Source organism: Myotis davidii, unplaced genomic scaffold, assembly GCF_000327345.1.
Source record: "Myotis davidii unplaced genomic scaffold, ASM32734v1 scaffold230, whole genome shotgun sequence".
NCBI classification, from domain to species: Eukaryota; Metazoa; Chordata; class Mammalia; order Chiroptera; family Vespertilionidae; genus Myotis; species Myotis davidii.
In genome coordinates, this window is record NW_006282259.1 from 993,465 (window position 1) to 1,010,835 (window position 17,371).

General features: G+C 39.0%; 1 protein-coding gene across 1 annotated transcript in view; it reads left to right on the forward strand.

The window, feature by feature from the left end:
* The window catches only part of GMDS (GDP-mannose 4,6-dehydratase), a 539,088-nt gene that overhangs the window by 180,497 nt on the left and 341,220 nt on the right, over positions 1-17,371 (forward strand). Inside the window, exons 5-6 of the mRNA XM_015557241.1 lie at positions 11,148-11,340; positions 12,150-12,254. Coding sequence (XP_015412727.1) covers positions 11,148-11,340; positions 12,150-12,254 — 298 coding nt within the window. The remainder of the gene's footprint in view (positions 1-11,147; positions 11,341-12,149; positions 12,255-17,371) is intronic.

The window sequence follows — 17,371 nt, forward strand, 5'->3', positions numbered from 1 at the left end:
GCATTTAAATATATAAAATAAATATCAAAAATGTAAGTCTTTGTTTTACTATGGTTGCAAATATCAAAAAATTTCTATGTGTGACATGGCACCAGAGTTAAGTTAGGGTTTTTCAAAATGCTGACACGCCAAGCTCAAAAGGTTCGCCATCACTGGCCTATAGGAACCCATCTGTCTTTCAGTATTCTGTCCTCACAGTAGCTTTTTGTCCACAACACAGGGTCTGGATCAGAACAGTCAAGTGCTGAAGTGTGCCCATTTCTTTCAGAGCAACCCATAGCTTTTCATGCTCCATTCAGTCCAGGCTTGACTGGAGTCTATCTTTTTTGGAAAATTTCTGGAGCACATGCATATTTGCAATTAGATCTCCAGTATCTTTTTTCTTTTCAGAATCTGGCTTAACCATTGGCATTTCTTGCTCCACAAAACACAGTATCACTTACTTGTGTGAGAAATAGACTATCGATCCTGTAGTGACTGCATCTCCTTTCTTGGCATCTCCTTTCTTGAAGATTGGGTTGTATGTTGAACATTTCCAGTCTGTAGGCCATTGTTTTTTTTTTCCATATTTATTGACAATTTCTTGTTAGGATTTTGACAGATTCAGTCTTCATGGCTTGAAATAATTTTATTAATCTGCTGTCTACCCCTGGTGATTTGTTTCTTCCCAATACTTTCAGGGCAGCTTTTATTTCACTTTCTAAAATACAGGTTATTCCTCATAGGAGTCTTCTTCAAAGGTATATGTCATCCTTTTGGCTCTTCTGTATAGATTTTTAGTATACTGTTTCCACCTTCCCTTTGTTTGCTCCTAGTCAGATAATATGCTTACTTATTGGTCATTCAGCATTGCCACTCTAGGTTTAAATTTTCCTTTTATTTCTTGAGTCTTTTGATAGAGATTTCTGGTTTTTCCTTTTTTATTGTTCTCTTCTATCTCCTTACAGTGACTGTTGTAATAGCTCTCTTTATCCCTATTGAAAAACTGTTTTCAGAGTTCTTGGTGGGCCCAGCCCACCCAATCCTTTTCCAGTGGACTTTTCTTATAAATGGCCTGTCTTGTCTCACCTATAGACTTTCCTAAAAATCTATTAAAGGTTCAAAAACCTCAAGTAAGCATAATCTTCTAGCCTCAGTGTGCCTCGTACCTCTTGCTAACTGACCACAGGCCCAGAACTAGCAGCAGCTGGCCTTGCTTCATAGATTGGCCTCTCCTGAGCACCTCCAAGCCCAGCACAAGTAGCAGCCATCTACAGATCACTTTGTAGCTTATACCATGTGGCTCCAGGCAGGGCATAGGTGGAGGCTAACTGTGGCATGCCCCTCCCAGAAGGCTGCAGAGTCAGCACACCCAGTGGACAATTTCAGACCACACAAAAGCATCACCCATCCACCTTAATGAATGATGTACTCAAGGCGTGGACTCTTCAGGCTCCAGAGACTCACTGAAATTAGTCCCTGTTCCATCAGGTCAGACCCTGCACAATAGATCTTTCACTGTGGCCACGGTCAATCCTCAGAGCCAATTGGTCTGGGGGTAAATACCTCTCATTGAAGTGCCAAACTCAGTCAAGGCTCAACTATACCAGGAGGTTGTATGCATCCCACATGGGGTTGGGGGAAGTGGAAGGGTCCACCTGAAGTACTCAGCTCAGGTGACTGTGGAGGCTGCACCGCTGGGCCCTACACAATACCTGTTATATAAAGCCACTCTATCAAAACCTTGAGACATAGCAGAAACAAACACAGGGAGGCAAAATGAGGCAATGAAGAAACATGCCCCAAATGAAAGAACTGAACAAACTCCAGAAAAAGAACTAAACAAAATGGAGATAAGCAATCTACCAGATACAAATTTCAAAACACTGTTTATAATGATGCATAATGATCTAAGGGTTAGAGTAGATCAACTTGCTGAGAAATTCAACAAAGAGATAGGAAACCTAAAAATAGAGATAGAACACATAAAAAATGACCAGTCATAAATGAAGAATACAATAACTGAAATGAGGAATACATTAAAGGAATCAACAGTAGAGTCGATGAAGCAGAAGATTAAATCAGAGATTTGGAAGAGAAGGAAGCAGAAAACACCCAATCAGAAGAGCAAAAAGAAAAAAATAATCAACATAAATGAGGGTAGTTTAAGGAGACTAGGGCAACATTCATACCACAGAGGTGCCAGGTGTAGAAGAGAGAGAAAGAAATTGAAAACATATTTGAAAGAACAGTGACTTGCCTAACTTGGTGAAGGAAATAGACATACAAGTCCAGGAAGTGCAGAGAGTCCCAAACAAGATGAACTCAAGGAGACCCACACCAAAACACATCATAATTAAAATGCAAAAGGTTAAAGACAGAATCTTAAAAGCAGCAAGAAAAAGCAAAGTTATCTACAAAGGTGCTCCCATAAGACTGTTAGCTGCTTTCTCAACAGTAACTTTGCAGGCCAGACTATTCAAAATAATAAAAAGCAAGGGCTTACAACCAAGATTACTCTATCCAGCAAGGCTGCCATATAGAATAGAAGGATAGTTAAGAGCTTCCCAAACAAGAAAAAGCTAAAGAAGTTCATCACCACCAAACCAGTAATACAAGAAATGTGAAAGGGTCTTCTTTGAAAAGACGAAAGGGGATTGCAGGCCACAGTGGCTCAGTGGTTGAGCATTGACCTATGAACCAGGAGGTCATGGTTCTATTCCTGGTTGGGGTGCATGCCCAGCTTGCAAGCTTGATCCCCAGTAGGAGGCATTCAGGAGGCATCCGGTTGATGGTTCTCTCTCATCATTGATATTTCTCTCTCTCCCTCTCCCTTCCTCTTTGAAATCAATAAAATAATACTTTTAAAAGAAAGAAGGGGGGGAATATAAAAAATATGAAAAATAAAATGGCAGTAAGTACATGTTTGTCAACAGTTAGCTTAAATTCAAATGGATTAAATATACCAATCAAAAGATATAAGGTGGCTGAAAGAATCCTATATAATAAAAGCCTAATATGCAAAGAGACTGAATGGCGGAATGACTGGTCAGTATGACGTGCGAATGACCAGTCGTTATGATGCGCTCTGACCACCAGGGGACAGATGCTCAATGCAGGAGCTGCCTCTAGCCTGTAGATCCCAACCGGCAGCAGCAGTCGGGGGTGGCAAGCAGGCAGCACCAGGCCAGCCAACACAGGTGCCAGTGGGGTCCCTCGATCGCCCCACTGGTTGCCCCACAGAGGGAAGTGACTGGCAGCAGGGGGTGGGGCCGGGGCAGTGCCAGGACAGCCAAGGCGGGTGCGAGCGGGGACCCTGATCACCCTACCGATCGCCCCACAGATCAGCCCTGATTGCCGGCCAGGCCTAGGGACCTGTGCACTGAGCCTCTAGTAACAAAATAAAACCCTCACATATGCTGTCTACAAGAGACTCACTTCAGATCATAAGACACACAGAGACTGAAAGTAAAAAGGTGGCAAAAGTTATTTTATGGAAATGGAAAAAAATGCCATACTGGATTAGCAATACTCATATGGACAAAATAGACTTTAAAACAAAGGCTATAATAAGAGACAAAGAGGGACCCAGCAATTCTACTTCTGAGTGTTTATCCAAAGAAACCCCAAATCACTAATTCAAAAAGACATATGCCTTCATATGTTCATTGCAGTGTTATTTACAATAGCCAAAATATGGAAGCAACCTAAGTGCCTATCCCATGATGAATAGATAAAGAAGTGGTGCATATATACAATTGAACATGACTCAGCCTTAAAAAAGAATGAAATCTTACCGTTTATGACAACAAGGATGGAACTTGAGGACATTGTGCTGAGTGAAATGTCATAGAAAGACAAATACCATGTGATTTCATTTGTAAGTGGAATTTAAAAAACAAACGAAATAACAGAACAGAAACAGACTCATAGATACAGAGCACATTTTGATAGTTGCCAAATGGGAGGGATGTGGGGGGATGGGTGAAAAAGGTGAAGGGATTAAGAAATATAAATTGGTAGTTACAGAATAGTCATAGGGATATAAAGTACAGTATAGGGAATATAGTCAACAATATTATAATAACTATCTGGTGTTGGATGGGTAGTAATTTATCAGGGTAATCACTTTCTAAGTTATATAATGTCTAATCACTGATTTGTGCACTTGAAACTATATTGCACATCAAATGTAATTGAAAAATAAAAAATTATATAAAATAAAAAGAAAATTAACAACCTGATTAAAAATAGGCCAAAGACCTAAACAGACAATACCAACAAAGATTTACAAATGGTAAATAAGTACATAAAAAGATGTTCAACATCATGTCATTAGGGAATTGCAAAGAAGAAAAATAAAACAACCTGTGTTTAGTGTTCTGTCACATTTAACTTTTGATTCTTACCTATCTTAAACAATATTTAATGTTTCTACTGTCATCCATCTTTTATTTTCAATTGCAAAAGGGTTTAATGATGAGAGTAATTGGGATAATAGAATAATGTGCTTTGAGTGGATGTTGGCAGTACTTTAGATGTTTTAAGAAAGGAATCCTATCTAATTTAAAAAAAAAAGCTAATTAACCATACCTCCGCTACACTTCCCATTGGCTAATCAGTGAGATATGCAGATTAACTGCCAACAAAGATGGCAGCTGACAGCCACGCAGCTGAAGCAAGCAGGAGGCTGGCTTGCTCCAATGATGGAGGAAGCCAAGGTTCCCTGCCTGCTGCGGCCCGGCTCTGAGCTCTGAAAGCAACAGCTCTGAAAGCAACAAAGTTTCAATTATAGAAGCTAAACAAATCCCAGATACCTGCTTTCAGCCAGCTGCGGCCTCAGAGCTGGGAGCGCCAGTGAAGGGAACTGATCCTAACAGCATAAAGACTGGGAATGACTGGTCACTATGACACACACTGATCACCAGGGGGCAGACGCTCAATGCAGGAACTGTCCCCTGGTGGTCTGTGTACTCCCACAAGGGGAGCTCTGCTTAGCCACAAGGCAGGCTGATGGCTGCCAGTACAGCAGTGGTGGTGGAAGCCTCTCCCGCCTCCTCAGCAGCACTAAGGATGTCCGACTGCAGCTTAGGTCTGCTTCCCGCTGGCAAGTGGACATCCCCTGAGGGCTGCCGGGCTGCCAGAGGGATGTCTGATTGCCAGCTTAGGCCCAATCACCCGGGGAGCAGGCCTAAGCCAGCAGATGGTCATCCCCTGAGGGTTCCCAGACTGCGAGAGGGCACAGGCCGGGCTGAGGGACCCTCTTCCCCCGCTCCGAGTGCACAAATTTTTGTGTACTGGGCCTCTAGTTAAAAAATAATCATTTAAATGAGTTAAAAATCCCAGGAGTAACTATAGTTCTGTCAAAAATGAACTGGAAAAGGACCAATGCTTCTGGGTGAGATGTATTCTATATGAGAGATTAACATTGATCAGCTGCCTCCTGCACACTCCCTACTGGGGATGTGTCTGCAACCAAGGTACATGCCCTTGACCGGAACCGAACCTGGGACCCTTAAGTCCGCAGGCTGACACTCTATCCATTGAGCCAAATCGGTTAGGGCTATATTTATGTTTCTTTTTTCAAATTGAATTTATTGGGGTGATATTGGTTCACAACACCATGCAGTTTTCAAGTGTACAACTCAGTAAATCGTTATCTGCCCATTGCATCATTAGCCCATCACCCCATATAAAATGTCTTTCTGTCCCCATTTTCCCATTTCACCTATCCCATCCACTTCCCCTATGGCTGTTACCACATTATTGTCTGGGTCTATGTGTTATGTTTATACTAGAGGCCTGATGCATGAAAATTCATGCAAGAGTAGGCCTTCCTTCCCCCAGCTGCCAGCACCGGGGACCCAGGCTGGCTTCCCTCTGGCCACTCCCAGACACCTGGGACCCAGGCTGGCTTCCCTCCTGCCACCCGCAGGCACCCGGGACCTGAGCTTCCCTCCTGCCTCAGCTTCGTCCAAAAGGATGTCCGGAATGACGTCCGGAATGACATCTGGAAGGACATCCAGTCTAATTAGCATATTATCCTTTTATTATTATAATCGTTTTTTACTTAATCCTTTCACCTTCTTTCATCTAATCCCCTAACCCCATTCCCCTCCGATAGCTGTCAGTCTGTTCCATGTATTCATGCCCTCCCCATCTCTCTCTGTCAGTTTATTTTGTTCTTCAGTTTATTTTGTTCATTAGATTAAACATATAAGTGACATCATATGGTGTTTGTCTTTCTCTGACTGGCTTATTTCACTTAGTATAATAATGTCCAGGTCCATCCCATGCTGTCACAAAAAATGGGATTTCCTTTTTTTTAATGGCCAAGTAACATTCCATCATGTAAATGTATCACAGCTTTTTAATGCACTCATCTACTGATGGTCACTTTGGTTGTTTCCAAATCTTGGCTATTGTAAATAATGCTGCAATGAACATGGAGGTGCATATATTCTTACTAATTAGTGTTATGGGTTCCTTTGGATACATTCCCAGAAATGGGATCATTGGGTCCAAGGGCAATTCCATTTTTAATTTTCTGAGGAGACACTATACTGCTTTCCACAGTGGCTGCACCAGTCTGTATTCCCACCCACAGTACATGAGGGCTCCCTATTCTAAACATCCTCACCAGCACTTGTTTATTGATTTATTGATGATAGTCATCCATCTTTATTTTTCTTTTGTTTTTACTTCTGGCATTGTCTTTTACATTCTGCTCTAATATTTCTAGTTTCAGTTCACTGTTCTTCTGGTTCTCAGTCAATTAAACTTATATACAAGTCAGTTTTTCACCTAGATTTTCAAATTCATTCCTAGTGCATTGCCATGACATTTGAGCACTGATTCCTTGAGTGCTCTTCCTCAGCTTTCCTCTCATACCACAGAGGTATGATGTGAACAGTTCATGCCTTTTTCTGATGTGAACAATTGGTGGTCAGCACCACCATTAGCTCCTGGTGTATTTTGGAAGAGAGTACAGTTTCTCCATCTCCTGCTTCCAAGTACATAGTTTGTTTGATGTCTCTCTTGGCCTTCTGGTGATGTCCATGTGTACAGTCGTCTGTTCAGTGCTGTGAACTACATGTATGTGACTGACTAGTTGTTGGTTTCGTAGAAATCTGCAAGCCTATCTCTTGCCTCATTTCAACATTATTTTTACTTTTGTGTTCTAATCATCTATAATTATCAGCATTTCTTGTTTTGATGTATCATCAATTTCTTCTTCGATACTTGCGTGAAAGCTTCCGGGTCCATTTTCTTCAGCCTCTAGTGGGAGTATAGACTTCATTGGTGGTTATGTTCATAGGTTTTCCTGGAAGTCTGATGTATTATTTGGTCAGAACTTGCATTGCAGTTCCTAACTGCTGTGCTACATCTTGCCATTTCATTTCTTTTGACATAATTTTGTCTTTCTTTAAATTCATCCATGTATTTTTCTTTTTTGTTTCAACTGAAAAGCCTGAAAGAAGTTAGGCTTTATTCATTAATTTCTTATGAAATGTATTTTCTGCTGTGTTTGAATTATTCTTTACTCAAATTTTTATTCAAATAATTTTTTCAATTGAATTAAACTTTAGAAGATAATAGTTCTATTAACAGTTGTAGGAGAGTTAAATATATGTTTTATTTAATTCATAATAAATAGATATAAATAGAACGTTTCTTCAAATGAATTTTCATTTTTAAATTCCAGGTACATTTTACTGTTATATCATTCTAGGGAATTTAATGGTGAGCAGAAATAGTCATGGCTCCGGCCCTTATGAAGCTTACACCCTAGTATTAATTGGGGGTGGGGGCGGATATTTTTGTGTCTTTTATTGTTTATTTAACGTTTGGCTTATAGGTTTCAGATTTTTTTAAATGTGCATTTTTTTTTAATCTGTGTTTTGAGGTTAAGAGTACAGTAGGTAAAGAGAAAGTAGGAGGGAGAATTGGTGGGATAGTCCTGATAAATTGCTTGCACTATTGGTGAGAAAGTGAACTGGTGAGCCACTATGGAAAACATCATGGAGGTTTCTAAAAAATTAAAATAGAACTACCAAATCATTCAGCAATTCCACATCTGGGGATTTATCCAAAGGAAATGAAAATACTCAGATATCTGTACCCCTGTGTTCTTGCAACATTATTGATAGTAGCCAAGATATGGAAACAACCTAAGTGTCCATCGATGGAAAAAGAAAAAATCCTGCCATTTGCAATAGCATGGATGGATCTTGAGGACATTATGCTAAGTGAAATAAGTCAGACAGAGAAAGACAAATACTTTAAGAACTCACCTATTTGTGGAATTAAAAAAAGGAAAAATTGACTCATAGATACAGAGAATACTTCAGTGGCTGCCAGAAGCAGGGTAGGAATGGTGGGCAGTGTGCAAAATGGGCAAAAGTGATCAAAAGATACAAACTTTCAGTTATAAAATAAATAATTCATAAAAATGTAATGTATAGCATGGTGACTATCAGTAATAATACTCTACTGTATATTTGAAAGTTACTAATACAGTATATCTTAAAAGTTCTCATCACAAGAAAAATACTTGTAACTATGTGTGGTGATGATTATTAACCAGACTTATCATGGTGATCATCTACACTAATAAAAGAGAAACATGGTAATTGGCGTACGACCGCTACCCTTCCCATTGACTAATCAGCGAGATATACAAATTAACTGGCAGCCAGGCAGCTTGAAACTAACATGAGTCTTGCTTGCTTCAGTGATGGAGGACTGCAACTTCCCCGCCTGCCTTGCTGGCCTCTGAGCCTGCAGTTTCAAACATTGTAACAAATATAGAGATAAACAAAACCCCAGAAATCAGCTTTCAGAGAGCTGGGATCTCAGAGCTGGAGTTGATACAGAGTTTCGATTAGAACCGAAACAACGGCCCAGTATCAGCATGACAGGGGACAGCGCCCAAACCCCCTGATCGCCCTGCGGCTCTGTGTGTGACAGGGTGCAGGGCCACAACCTCCCTATCCGCCCTGTTCTGTTCGTGACAGGGGAAGGTGCCCCAGCCCCCTTACCCCACGGGCCCTGCTCTGTGTGTGATGGGGTAGAGCCATATCCTCCCCATCGGCCCTGCCCTGAGTGTGAGAGTGGCGGTGCCCCAACCCCCTGATTGGCCCTGCTCTGTGCATGACAGGGGGCGGCAACATAACCTCCCCATTGACTCTGCCTTGAGTGTGACAGGAGGCGGTACCCCAACCCCCCAATCGGCCCTACCCTGACCGTGACTGAGGGTGGCATCGCAACCTCCCAATCCGCCCTGCTCTGTGCATGACAGGGGGCGGCACCCCAACTCCCCAATCGGCCCTGCTCTGAGCCCGACCAGGGGCTGCACCTAGGGATTGGGCCTGCCCTCTGCCACCGGGGAGCAGGCCTAAGCCAGCAGTTTGTTATCTCCCGAGGGGCCCAGACTGCGAGAGGGCACAGGCCGGGCTGAGGGACCCTCCCTCTCCCCGAGTGCACAAATTTTTGTGCACCGGGCCTCTAGTTTCATAATATATATGGTACACTTATCAAATCTTTATATTGTATATCTGAAACTAATATAATGTTATAGATCACTTATATCTTGATTAAAAAAAACAACAACAACAAGATACCACACAATATATGATGTCTATAACCAAAGAGAAAGACTGCTAGGTAAGGTGTGGAGCAATTAGAGCCCTCATTAACTGCTAGTGAGAATGTGAAATGGTGCAGCCACATTGAAAAACAATCTGGCAGTTCCTCAAAATGTCAAACATAGTATTACCAAATGACCCTAAGTGCACATTCAAGAGAAATGAAAATATGTTATGTGAAAGAAACCAGTCACAAAAGGACAAATAGTGTATGATTCTGTCTATATTAAATGTCCGGATTAGGTAAATGCATATTGACAGAAAATTTTTAGTGGTTGTCAGGGTGGGAATGGGAAGATGAAAAGTGATTGCTGATAGGTACAGAGTTTCTTTTGGGGATGATGAAATGTTCTGGATTAGATGGTAATGATTGCATAAAGCTGCAAATATACTAAAAATCACTGAGTTGTAAACTACAAAAGAGTAAGTTTTATGGTATGTAAATTTTATCACAATAAATTATTTTTATAAAAGAATAAAATAGACCCATATTGTGCTTCCTTGGCTTTGAAAGTTTATGGGTGAGACGTTTCTGATTTATCTCATGGCTACCATGTGAGCTTTATTACAGGCCTACATAACATGAGTGTAGTGGTCTGAGTTAGGGCCCTGATTAATCATTGCTTACATTCCCTAAGTACTCTATGCATAGAATACTGCTTGGGGGACGCCAGGAGTGGGCAGTAATGAAGGCCAGTAACCTCTAACCCAGAGAAGGCTTCTTCCAGGTGAGCACCATAGGTTGCTCACCAGGCAGCAGGAAGCAGGTCTGCATAGTGTCTGGCTGTGTTTGGCAGTAAATAAACTAGTGACAAGGATTTTCAGTCTTATTATTTTACACAATTTGAATATTAGGTAAATTTGTTTATTGTGCTTATAAGAAAAAAGCATATGTCATTTATTTTTAAAGATTATGTTAAAACTGTTGAATATTGAATTATCCCTTTACACCCTGTGGTTAGAAATCATTTAGTTCAATATACGTTAACGACTTGCAGTATTCAGTATGCCTCATAAGAAAAAGATTATTTATATATCCCAAAAGTCATTGTTGTATCTTAAATAAAAAATAAAACAATCATTTTTAATCAGCTGTTCTTAATCTCATTTTCTCACACTTCTCTGTGGATAACATCAACTGGGACTCATTACAGATATGCATTCCTCAGCCCTACCCCCAAACACTGGGCCTGTCTTTATTTTCCAGGAACACCCCAGGTGATGTCAAGGAGCTGGGCTCTGCACTTTGAGAAACACTGCCCTGGGGACTGCAGCCTAGAATTAGGACGTGAAGGGTGTGATTCTAGTGTTTTTCATTTTACCACAGATATTTATTTCTTAAGGTATTTCCATCCAGTTGGTGTTAGAAATAGATGATATCCACACTTTTATTCTACTAGGAAATATTTTCTCACAAGCATAGCTTTTCTATGTGTGTGATATTGTAAAAAATTTTTGTTAGCTATCAGCATCTTTGTTGCTGTTTCCCTTACTGTATCCCCTGCCTTCTGCTGTCTCCAGATTTCTTTTGACCTGGCTGAATACACTGCGGATGTTGATGGAGTTGGCACTTTACGGCTCTTGGATGCAATTAAGACCTGTGGTCTTATCAACTCTGTGAAGTTCTATCAAGCCTCAACAAGTGAACTTTATGGGAAAGTGCAAGAAATACCGCAGAAGGAGACCACTCCCTTTTACCCTCGGTCACCATACGGTAAGAAAAACTACACACCACCTGCGCATGTGCCGTGCTCTCTATGGGTGTCGGCATGTGTGTTTCTGCTTTAATTCTGTTCATGTCTCATGGCTGAAGTCATTTGGGTGTGAGATTCACATTAAGATAGACTAAAGTGACTAGACTTGTTGAGAAGCATACCTTTATACATTGCTAACTACAGTGTTTGCTGCCATTGCCTCCAGGGTAAAATTATCACCTCACCTCACCAATTCATGTTCATTCAACCCTTTCATACAGATCACTCAAAGGAAAATTGGACCAAACATGATTCCTTTTTCTGAACTGTTGTGCTGAAGTGATAAGGTTTCGTGTTTTTTACCTCCTGATGAAAGTCTCCCTGAGTTTGAACCCACAAAAAGCAAAAACAAAACAAAAAAATAGAATTCAGCGATAAAATTTCTAAGCAGATAGAATATTAAGATCCCATATTTTTCACTTTCTAATTCCTTAGTACTAAGAAAAAGGGAATAAAATGTAAGAAGGTCCATTTGATAGATGGTACACACTGTAGTTGAAATCAGATTGTGAAAGAAAGAACCATGGATATTACAGAATTAAGCAATTCTTAAATATTTCCTTGTACACCTGATTAACTGGCAAAGGGACCTTTATTTTTGTCTTTGGCATTTGACCCATTGTTTTCTATCTTGATACATTATAGATTGTAATTCTTGAAAGTTGTTACTTGTTTAAGATGAGTAAAAATCACTGCTTTTAAATAATAAGATACTGTCTTTTGTAATTATCACTGTCTTTTATTTGCTTTTTAAAAAATATTCCAACAGGGGCAGCAAAACTATATGCTTACTGGATTGTGGTGAACTTCCGTGAGGCATATAATCTCTTCGCTGTGAATGGTATTCTCTTCAATCATGAGAGTCCTAGAAGAGGTCAGTAAATATATCATTGGAAAAGAGAACTTAATATTTTAATGAAACAACAAAAAATTGCATGCATATTTTACCTTTGTAGTATATCAACTGTGGAAAATGTCTCATTTGAACTATTATGAGTGTCAGAAGTGATAAATGAAGAAAATCCAGCCTTAATTACTTATTACATTTTTTAGGTGGTATTTTTTTCTGACAAGAAAAACTGAACATTGTTCCAATTTTACCATGTTCATTGATAGGTCTTATCAAGCATATTTTCAGCCTAAATATTAGGAAGTTTTTGTGTGAATGAAAAGGAATAAGTAGTAAATGAGTACTTGTGTCTGGAAGTCACTGTTATTTATATACTCAACTTGTGGAATCTACATATATTTTTACTTTGAATCAGTTGGATATTCAATAGGTTTTGTAAATATTCCATTTAGACAGGCATCCAGAAATTACTATGTTTCTAGAGTATATTTTAAAATATATTTGAAATCACTTCTTTAGAAAGAATGCATTCTAAAATATTGATAAAATGTACATAGTAAATACATACATAAAGAGCACAGTTATTTATTTTCATTATCAAGTACTATGTACTGTATGTATTGTATGTGGTATAGTTTTATATGACTGTCTGCACAGTGGGCTTGCTTACCCTAGTCTCACCCACCACAGACACTTGAGTATTGTCTTGTACTACAACACCAGTAGGTGATAGGAAATTTTTGGCTCCATTATAGTCCTATGGGACCTCTGTATATGTGGTCTATCCATCATTGACTGAAATGTCTACAGTATCTTGTGTAAAAGTCACTTTGATGCTTTACTGCCATGATTGTAAAGACATCTTTGATTAGTTCTAAGAACATTGTATCATCAGCCCATTTCAGTGAGAGAGGAAAGAGCTCTGGAGAATAGGAAAACCTGGATGCTCCAATGGCCACTGTCATTAGCTGTGTTATCTGGACTGGGTCCACTACTACACTGGATCCACAACCTCCCTCACAGTTGTATTACCTCAAACTCTGCTTCTCATCTATTACCACAGTTCAGATGAGAAGTGTTGGAGCATTTTGGTTGACTCATTATCAACCATCACGACAAGAAACTACTAGTAAATTTATATTAGTGCAGAAGATTTATATTTTCCCAGGATAACAGGAGAGGGCTATAGTCTCCTTCTCTGGTCAGTCTAGATCTAGACTCCTGGCTTAATTATGAATGCCACATTTCATAGACTGTTTTGAAAAATTGGAATATATTCAGAGGAAGTCAATCAGAAAGGTGACTTGCCTTATGAAGAATGCTAGACAGACCCGGAAGAGTTTAGCTTAGAAAAGAAAAGACTACATGAGTGTTCCCAAAGCAGGTAGTTCTGGCAGCTGCTCCAGGAAAGAGACAACAACAGGGTGGGAGACAGATGTCTGCTCACCTCTGAGTTTCAAACAGTAGAACAGCTGCCTTCTGAGGGGTGAGGGGACTAAAAGTTTCCAGAATGACTGGGTACCACAATATTGAAAATAATAAAAGAAGAATTCCTGTCGTAAAAGATTTGACCACAAAGTTCTTCCAATTTCATGTCAGGAAACTTAGTCATTCTGTGCATTTCATGAACACATACTCTGTGAAATAAAATAAGGGCCTCTACAAATATAAGTAAAATGAACAGAATTGTAAAAGTAACAATCTCACATAAATGGGAAGAATTATCTCTGCTTTGGATCGCTGATGAACTCTAATTATGGCAGGTCAATTGGGCAAAGACATATGGAATAAAACTTTAGTGGCCCAGTGACCCAGTGGGAAAGCAGAACATACTGAAGTGAGGGTACAGGGTAGGGAAAAAGTAGGCTCATAGCTATGAATACATGAAACACAGTTCATTCTTGTATTATTATTTATTTATTGTTGTATTATTTTTCATATAGACAACTGTAAATTCACTTCGCCCCACCCTGCATATTGTTCCTCAGTATGCCCAATGAAGATTGGTAGTATATAGTTAAACTAAATTCAGCCAGACTCTAAGTAGTTCATACAGTTATATTAATATGTTCTCAGTAACCTCTCAGCAAACATGGTTAGAGGCACAGCTATTCTTAGTTCATAAGGATTACTAATCAGAGAAGTTTCTGGGTGCTAGGATTTCCCCCTGCTCTCTCCCTCTCTGCTACTAGGTATAAGGCATTCTCTAAAAAGATATCCCATAATCCTAAGTATTCTTGGTATTGCTTTGCTACAGAAGGTTAATTTCCTTTTTAACTACAAGGGGCATAGTTTTTAAGGCTAGGTCATCGATCATGAAGCATTTTATTCTATAGTTCTGGGGAAATGGGACTAAATTAATTTCCATCATCTTTGGCCATATGCACCCCTCCTCTGGCTTCCAATATCTTATACTTAGAATCATTATCAGTTTCTTTCAAAAACACATATTTGTTAGTATTGTCTTGTTGGCTTTTCATAGTTTTCTTTGAGACTGTTAGCAATATGGTAAGTCTGCTGTTTTAAATATTGGGTTTTAAATAAGAAATTGTTTATCCCTATACTAATTTCTGATTTTCTAAATCATGAGAAATATTTACAAACTATGTGCATTCTTTACCATTTAAAATTATCTGTACAATCTAAGAATTTTTGTTAAATTTCACTATCACTTTGCCTTTTAGCTTGAGAATAAATGAGAAGTCCATGTTATAAGTTGTATCATGCCCAACAACTAGTAATGCTTATAACTTTTTCAATGACATTTTATGTGATTATATAGCCACATAATTAAACACTGACAGGAAAAAATGTGAAAGTGACAGGTTTGTAAGGCATCTTTAGTGTCAGTACATTTTTATTTTATAATTGTGTAGGTAAAAAATTCCCAGGATGGGCCTTGATAGCATAAAGGCCCAGTCTGTCATCTCTTCCTCAAAAGGAAAACAATGAACAAGCAGCTAGAATCATTTTAAATTTAATTTTGTGGTTTTGGATGTTCTTAGAGGAAATGGGAAGAGGAAGGATGTGGTGATTCTTGCTTATAGCATGTGGTATGGGGGATGCTCAAGAAATCTGTTCAGATGGCCTTTGCCTTGTTAGCCACAAACATGTCTATACACATAGTTTGGGTTTCCATGTTTTTCCTCCCTTTAACTTTTCTACCTGCAAAAAATAACTAAAATTCAGTTGTTTTTAGGGTAGGGAAAAGTATTCTTAGTTGTAGAATGAAAAGGTAAACATAAAAATACCCCCCAAAATCCTCTACTTGCATATCTGATAACAACTATTTGTTGTCTTTGTTTATGGTAATCACTTTGTTTTTTAAAAATTCATTTTAAAATTAAAATGCCCAATTAGAAGAGCCCAAATTGATGCAGCTCTTTTCGGACATATACTTTTTCTCTAATGAAAAATAATAGGCAATGCCCCCTTTGACTGCATGAATAACATTCCATGAGAATTTCTGATTTTAAAAAAGAATGGAAGAAGTATTTTTTAATATAAAGATATTTTAAACCAGAAGTTGGGAAACTATGGCCCATGGGCCAAATCCCGCCCAATAGCCTATTTTTGTAAATAAAGTTTTATTAGAGCACAGCCATACCCAGTTGTTTACAAAGTATCTGCAGCTGCTCTCACAGTGGAATCCTGGACCTGCAAAGCCTAACATCCACTGTCTGGCCCTTTAAGAAAACATTTTCTGGCCCCAGCTTTAGAATAGTTAGATCCTCAAAAAAAAAAACAACAAACAAACAACAAAAAAAAACACCTTTCAATTGGGCTAAACATGGGTTTGTCACAAGCTAGCAAGATAGTCTTAAAGAAATATTTTCAATAAATGTTAAAGTAAAAGAGAGTCAATAGTTAACCCATCCATAAACAGAATTCCTGAGCATTTTGGTCAGTCTGTTGTGCTTATTGAAGTATGAGATGTGGAAACAGATAAACTAGGAACTGACCAATGATCTGTAGCAGAGTTCAGCACAAGCTGCTCTCGCTCCTCAGTTTGACTTCTCCCCATTCCAGTCCTTTGTGGTTTTCTTTTTAAGGTACTTGTTTTGTTAAAAAAAAGTTTATAATACTGCTAAAGATAGTCTGGATCACCTGTGGTTGGCACAAAATTGACATTCGGAAATCATTGACCTGGGGGAAAAAAAATCCATTGATCTAGGGACTTGGTCTCTGTTCCCCTCACTCACCCATCCATCTGGCCATTCTTTCAAACAAGACAGGAGGATGCTTATGCTTTAGGTTTGCTTTTTATAAAATGAAGGCACTTCAGTAATACTGACTATGAATTAATAACAAATGACAGGTAAAATTAGCATATTAGCCTTTTATATGTATAGATTCTTATATCAATAGACTACCTCGACTTGTCACAAATACAAGTTTGCTAACCTTTACAAAACTATAAGTAACATCAGTATATCGTAAATAAAATAATATTGCAATTAAAATACATTTTTTATGATCATGAAGAGTGAACAAAAAAAGAGAGACCCCCATTTTCAAGTTTCAGCTGATAGAAAAATAAAAAAATAAACTTGACTTGATTTCCTCACTTTGATGACAATAACACATAACAGTAAACTTTTTTTATTTAGAATGTGACTTTGTCATTTTCAAAATAGTTCAGAATGAGTCTTAGGTTCCTACAGATAGAGAGTGGTGTAGGTTTCTGAGGGATTTCTCAGTGTCTGTGTCTTGAGTAGAACGCCCATACCAGGGGTCTACTTGGTGAAAGTTCTCTGCTACCTGGTGTTGCAGGTGGGATACCAGTGTCTGCTGGTTCACAGTAGTGGGGCCGGTTTACTTTGACTCTCACATGGATCCCGCTGGTTTTGGAGAAGAAGGCCAATTTAAGAGTTCCAGTCTTTTTGTGAGGATATTTTTCTTGTGTTGATTTACCTTAATGTGTAAGTCATTAGGTAAGTCTGGAAAATATAGTAACTACTACTTCTAGAATCAACTGAAGAAGTAAAGTTGGGCTAAGTAAGCCTACTCATTGTCCTTAGTGTACTAGCAGTGAGTCACATGCCATGATTGGCTTCATCCCTTGGATATCTTTCGTCTGAGTAAGAAATCGCACTTATGCTAGCAGTATTTTTTCTTCTAGTCTACTCCCCCTGTTTCCC